Here is a 6,253-nt window from a genome sequence, read left to right as displayed (position 1 = left end):
TCAAACTTACCACATGACACCTTTTCTTATATGAAATTGTATAAAACTTTATCACATGGTCCCATTTGACTCCAAGGAAGACTGAGCAATAGCCCTGCTGGACATATAGCAATCATAAAATACAATCAAGTTTGTTTTCTTTCTTTCATTTTCTTTTTTTCATTTTCCCACCCTCCCTTCCTTCCTTCCTTTTCTTTCTTTTTTTCCTGAGTAGAAAGGGAAGAATGGATGTTGGGATAGGAAGCCAGCAGTCTCTGCCTCCATCCCCCAGAATTAATCTTTTCTACCTCTCAACCCCCAAATTATGTTACCTACCCTCTTATGGGGAATATACCACTTTTGATGGGATATTACAGTGATTAGTGTTTACTGCTCCCTAAATCTTAAAGGACTTTCAGGGCAGGGACCTCATCTGACTTGTCTCTAGGTACCCGGCCCCTGAAAAAGTACCCATTGCTTAGGAAATACTCAAATGAATGAACTGAAACAGAATGTAAGAAACATGAATAGTTAGCCACCATTTTTTTTTTTTTAAAGTTTTTGGCCAGGTCTGGGTTTGAACCCATCACCTCTGGCATATGGGGCCAGCACCCTACTCCTTTGAGCTACAGGCACCACCGAGTTAGCCACCATTTAAAGACAAATCACCAGATCTATTTCCCTGCTTCAAAACCTTCACTGGCCTTTAGGATAAAAGTGAATTATCTTGACATTTGAGGCCTATCACAAACATATCCCATGAACCCTTGCCAGTGCTTGCTGCTATGCCCAGACAGCCAAGAATAGACATAGATTCAGGATATGGAATCAGAGATCTGGATGCAGATGCTGGCTCTGCCACTCTTGGCTGTGACCTTGGGCAAGTCATTTCATCTCTCTTAGGCCAATTTTCTCACCTATAAAAATGGGGGTCGGGAAAAAATGGAGATTAATAATAGTGCCCACCTTATACAGGTGCTATGAAGATTAAATGGAAATGATATGTAATGCCTTTAGTGCATGGCCTAGCACAGCAAATGCCTGATAAATGGTAGCTATGGTGATTATTGCTATTGGGAAGATGACCATGACAATGATGGTGACACTGTTGATGGTTAGTCTTGGATTTTAGCTTTTCTCTAGGCTGCTTCCTCTGCTGGTGCTCCTTTCTAATCCTTCACCATTTTCCTCTGATGGATTAATCAGGGTAGATTAACTGCTGTAACAAACAGCCCTGACATTTCAATGGCTTAATAGAAAAGTATATTTCTTGCTTATGTCACAGTGTCTCCTTGGTGGACTCTCCAGCAGCCAAAATGAAGGGTGAGGAAGGTGGGCCAGGCTGGAAGGGATGTTTCTCTCTTCTACCTACAGCCCATTGCCCAGAAATCAGTCACATGGATCCACCTAACTAGAAAGGATGCTGAGAAATGTAGCCTAGTTGTGTATTGTGTCAGTTAGAGGTAGAACAGACCACCCAAAACTTAGTGGGTTAAAACAGCTGCCACTTTGATCCAACATAGTAGCTCACGTTTATAATCCTAGCACTCTAGGAGGCCAAGGTGGGTCTATTGCCAGAGCTCAGGATTTCCAGAACAGCCTGAGCTAAAGCAAGACACCATCTCTACTAAAACTAGAAAAGCTAGGCCAGGCAGTATGGCTCACACCTGTAATCCTAGCACTCTGAGAGTCCTTGGAGGGTGGATAGCTTGAGCTCATGGGTTCAAGACCAGCCTGAGCAAAAAGTGAGACCCTGTCTGAACTAAAAATAGAAAAACTGAGGCAAGAGGATCACTTGAGCCCAAGAGTTGGGGGTCGCTGTGAGCTATGATGACACACCACTACCCAGGGTGACAGTTTGACACTCTGTCTCAAAAAAAAAAAAAGTAAATAAATAACTAAAAATAGAAATAGACAAACTAGCCAGGCATTGTGATGGGTGCCTATAGTTCCAGATACTTAGGAGGGTGAGACAAGAGGATCACTTGAGCCCAAGAGTTTGAGGTTTCTTTAAGCTAGGCTGATACCACAGCATTCTACCCAGGGCAATGGAGTGAGACTCTGTCTCAAAAAACAAAACAAAACAAAACAAAAAAACAAAGGAGTGAGACCCTTTCTCAACTAAAAATAGAAAAGTTAGTTGGGCATTGTGATAGATGCTTGTGGTCTCAGCTGCTCAGAAGGCTCAGGCAGGAGGATCGTGTGAACCCAAGAGTTTGAGGTTGCTGTCAGCTAGACTGATGCCACTGGACTCTAGCCTGGGGAACAGAGTGAGACTCTGTCTCAAAAACAAAAAACATGAAAAAATCAACCACCAGCAATTTGGGCTGGATCAGGTGGGCAGATCTTCTCTTGGTTTCAACTGGGGTCACCTATGTGGCTGCAGTCTTCTGGTGTCACACCTAGGGATGACTTCACTCACATGGCTGGCAGTTGATGCTGGCTGCTGGCTGGATTTCTTTCCCTGTGGTCTCTCATTTGCAAAGTAGATAATTTCAGCACCTTAATGCAACAGTCTTTGGGCAGTAGAGGATAAGAGCAGAGAAGCTACTAGTTCTTTTCAGGCCTAGGCTCCAGAATGCTTACAGTATCTTTTCTAGCAAATTATATTGATCAAAGCAAGTCACAATGCCTTCCCAGACTAGGGAGAGGCAAAGTGCCTTCTCTGTGGGAGGAATGGCAAAGTCAACTTGCAAAGGGCATGTCCAGGAATGGGAAGAATATTGTGGCCATCTTTGCAGACAAGCTACAATATGTGTCCAGGTGTGACAGCTGAAGTTGGGTAGACATACAACAGTATTCCACACCTCGTGAATTCCTACTACCAGAGCCTTCTCTAACCACCCATCTCTCTAGGCCAGTGGTTCTCAATCTTCCTAATGCTGCAACCCTTTAATATAGTTCCTGTGGGTTGTGACCCACAGGTTGAGAACCGCTGCTCTAGGCAGTTCCTCTCTCCCCTTCCTCTGGGCTTCTAGTATGCCCTTACTGCCCCCACTAGAGCATCTACCACTGAATCTTGACTGCAGCTCTTCTGGAGTAGGGAGCAGACTTCCTGCATATCTTGGACTCTAGCCCACAGGAAATGTTGGGTGTAATGAACTGAATGAGAAGGGAAAGAAAGGGATTGGGGGTCTAGATAAGAGAGGAACAGAGGGAGAAAGAAAAGATTTAATTGCAGCCCTCAACGAGTCTCCTATCCTGTTTCTGTCTAATGGTCCAGGGGCGGGGCAGGAAGTACAGACAGAGAATGTGACAGTAGCTGAGGGTGGCGTGGCTGAGATCACCTGCCGTCTGCACCAGTATGATGGGTCCATAGTTGTCATCCAGAATCCAGCCCGACAGACTCTCTTCTTCAATGGCACCCGTGGTGAGTTCTGGGGATAAGAAACCTGAGTCATGAAGAGAGGGCTGGGCCTGGACTCCTGTGTCCTGAAAGAAGAGGCAGCTGAAGAGTCTGTATTCTTGGGTCTGAGGAAGAAAGGGACTGGGGCCTGGAATCCTGGGGCTGCGGGCATGAGAACCTCAAGGAGTAAATAGTTGGACACCTCTGACACTTAGGTATGGCTAGAGAAGAGGCCAAGAGCTGTGCTCTAAGCTCCTGGAGGAAGGATGGGACTCTTGAAGTCAGGATTCCCCAAGTTCACGCCTACCTTTTGACTCTCTCTAGCACTGAAGGACGACCGATTTCAGCTTGAGGAGTTTTCCCCTCGCCGGGTGAGGATCCGGCTCTCAGATGCCCGCCTGGAGGACGAGGGGGGCTACTTCTGCCAGCTCTACACGGAGGACACCCACCACCAGATCGCCACTCTCACTGTACTAGGTAATGCCTTACCTCTCTTGGACCTATCCCCTGCTCCATTCTTCTATGCTTCCCGCTTCTCCTAAGACATTCTGCCTCTGGCTGATTTTAATATCCTGGACATCTGGCTCCAGTAAATACAGCCGGCCTTCCCACCCTCTGTCTTTGGCTTCTGCCACCTGGGACCCTCTTTGGTCTATAGGATCTTGGTTCTCTTTGGTCTCTGGGATCTGGCAGCCTGATTGCTTTGAACTGACCTCAGAGCCCATCTCAGCGCCTTCTTTAATTCTCTTATCCCTCCTCTCCCTACGGCAGTGGCCCCGGAGAATCCCGTAGTAGAGGTCCGGGAACAGGCGGTGGAGGGCGGCGAGGTGGAGCTCAACTGCCTGGTTCCGCGGTCCCGCCCAGCCGCCACCCTGCGCTGGTACCGAGACCGAAAAGAGCTCAAAGGTAACCCTGTAGGGATACCAGGGTAGGGTGGGGACGGGCCTTGAGAGGAGGCGGGGCTTATCTCAGGCTGGTTTCGTATGTGAGCGGAGTTTGGAGAAAAGCACATCATTTCCAACAGAACCTAGCCCTTAAATATGTAGCTACTGAATGAGCTATAGTTGAGAAAGCCTGGTAGTAGAAGAGGTAAGAGCTTTGGGAAGAGGCACGTGGGCTTGGTTTGGGGAGAGGTGTGGTTTGGTGTTCGAGGCAAGGCCAGTATGTGAGGGGCGTGGCTTACCTAATATCCTGCTTTGGGATTGGCTGAGGGAGTGGGCGGAGCCGGAATCGCTGCCTGACTATTGGCCGGGCGCGGCAGGAGTGAGCAGCGGCCAGGAAAGTGGCAAGGTTTGGAGTGTTGCTAGCACCGTGCGGTTTCGAGTGGACCGCAAGGACGACGGCGGTATTGTCATCTGCGAGGCACAGAACCAGGCACTACCCTCCGGACACAGCAAGCAGACGCAGTACGTGCTGGACGTGCAGTGTAAGTGCCCAGCTGGCTGGCACCTAGGGGGTCCCAACGCCCGCCGTCTGCCCCCGAGAGGGTCCCCATCCCCGTGTGATGACCCAGAAACCAGTCTCTCTTCTTGCTTTCCCCTACAGACTCCCCCACGGCCCGGATCCATGCCTCCCAGGCTGTGGTGAGGGAGGGAGACACGCTGGTGTTGACGTGTGCTGTCACAGGGAATCCCAGGTGAGCTATAGGGCCCGAGAGTCCTGGGTCCTGGAGAGACGAGAGCTGGGGATCTAGACACCAGATCTAGACTCCAGAGTCTCCAGGAGGGGCCTGGACTTCTGGGCCCCGAGGGAGGAGGGGTCTGGAGGTTTAGCCTCCTGAATCCTGAGGATGGAGGCTGTGCGCCCCGCGGATTCTGAGAGTGGAAGAAAGTGTTTGGAGAGGGCTAGGATTTCAGAGACTGGTGATGGGTGGAAACTGGGCCTGGTACTGTTGGTTTTCCAGGAAGGAAAACGGTGGTAGGGAGCCTCCTGTTTGGAGATCCCTGCAGGCCTAGATTACTGACTGACATGTCAAAATAGTGTTCTGGCACCTGAGTTCTAGGGACTCTCACTATATTTTACCCCCTCCCAGGCCAAACCAGATCCGCTGGAACCGTGGGAATGAGACTTTGCCGGAGAGGGCGGAGGCGGTGGGAGAGACGCTCACGCTGCCGGGTCTGGTCTCTGCGGATAACGGCACCTACACTTGCGAGGCGTCCAACAAGCATGGCCACGCGAGGGCGCTCTATGTACTCGTGGTCTATGGTGAGGGAGGGCCGGCCGCAGCGGATAGAGGGAGGGCTGGGGGCGGGCGTAGGCCAAGACACTACGTAATTTGGGAGTGAGGGGGTTAAACAGCCAACAGAGTTTTACAGTTCTGGAGCCAGAGTTCACCACCCGTTCAAATTCTGCTGGGCTGCCTTCTATGGCAGGTAACATAATCTGTCTGCACCTCAGTTTCGTCATTGGTGGAAATAAACAATAGCACCTGCCTCATAATTACATGAGCTAAATATGTAAAGCAGTTGGACTAGCCCCTCACGCCTAAGTGTTATATGTTTAGCTTTTATTACGGTGGGGCAGGAGTTTTTTTTTTTTTTTTTTTGAGACAGGCATTTTGTTGCCCTCGGTAGAGTACTGTGGCATCATAGCTCACAGCATCCTCAAACTCTTGGGCTCAAGTGATCCTCTTGCTTCAGCCTCCCAAGTATCTGGGACTACAGGGGCCCGCCACAACGCCCGGGTATGGGGCAGGAATTTTAGAAGTGATTTGGTCCTAGCCCAGCACTTTACCTGATACATTTTATACAAAGGTGGGCAAGGACTTTAGACCTGTTTCTTGGACTTGGACTTTTTCTTTAGTGGGAGAAAAACTGAATCAAAAGAAAAGGAATATGCTGCTTTTGTTCTTTGAGGTGCGGGGAGGAAGGTAAGGAGGGAGGGAGTGTGTTAGCAAAATGACTTGGGGAAGGATCAGGCAATATACAA

The 6,253-nt window shown here is 49.4% G+C and overlaps 1 protein-coding gene across 1 annotated transcript in view; it reads left to right on the top strand.

Moving 5' to 3' along the window:
* Positions 1-1,036: 1,036 nt before the first annotated feature.
* Positions 1,037-6,253, top strand: part of CADM4 (cell adhesion molecule 4) — a 6,746-nt gene continuing 1,529 nt past the window's right edge. The window contains exons 1-7 of the mRNA XM_003799577.3: positions 1,037-1,093; positions 3,055-3,349; positions 3,650-3,802; positions 4,097-4,231; positions 4,587-4,751; positions 4,871-4,961; positions 5,358-5,530. Of these exons, the coding sequence (XP_003799625.1) occupies positions 1,037-1,093; positions 3,055-3,349; positions 3,650-3,802; positions 4,097-4,231; positions 4,587-4,751; positions 4,871-4,961; positions 5,358-5,530 (1,069 nt within the window). The remainder of the gene's footprint in view (positions 1,094-3,054; positions 3,350-3,649; positions 3,803-4,096; positions 4,232-4,586; positions 4,752-4,870; positions 4,962-5,357; positions 5,531-6,253) is intronic.

This window comes from Otolemur garnettii, unplaced genomic scaffold, assembly GCF_000181295.1.
Source record: "Otolemur garnettii isolate 467f Iridium unplaced genomic scaffold, OtoGar3 scaffold00152, whole genome shotgun sequence".
NCBI classification, from domain to species: Eukaryota; Metazoa; Chordata; class Mammalia; order Primates; family Galagidae; genus Otolemur; species Otolemur garnettii.
Note: the sequence above shows the minus strand (reverse complement) of the source record. Positions and strands in the feature narration are given on the sequence as shown.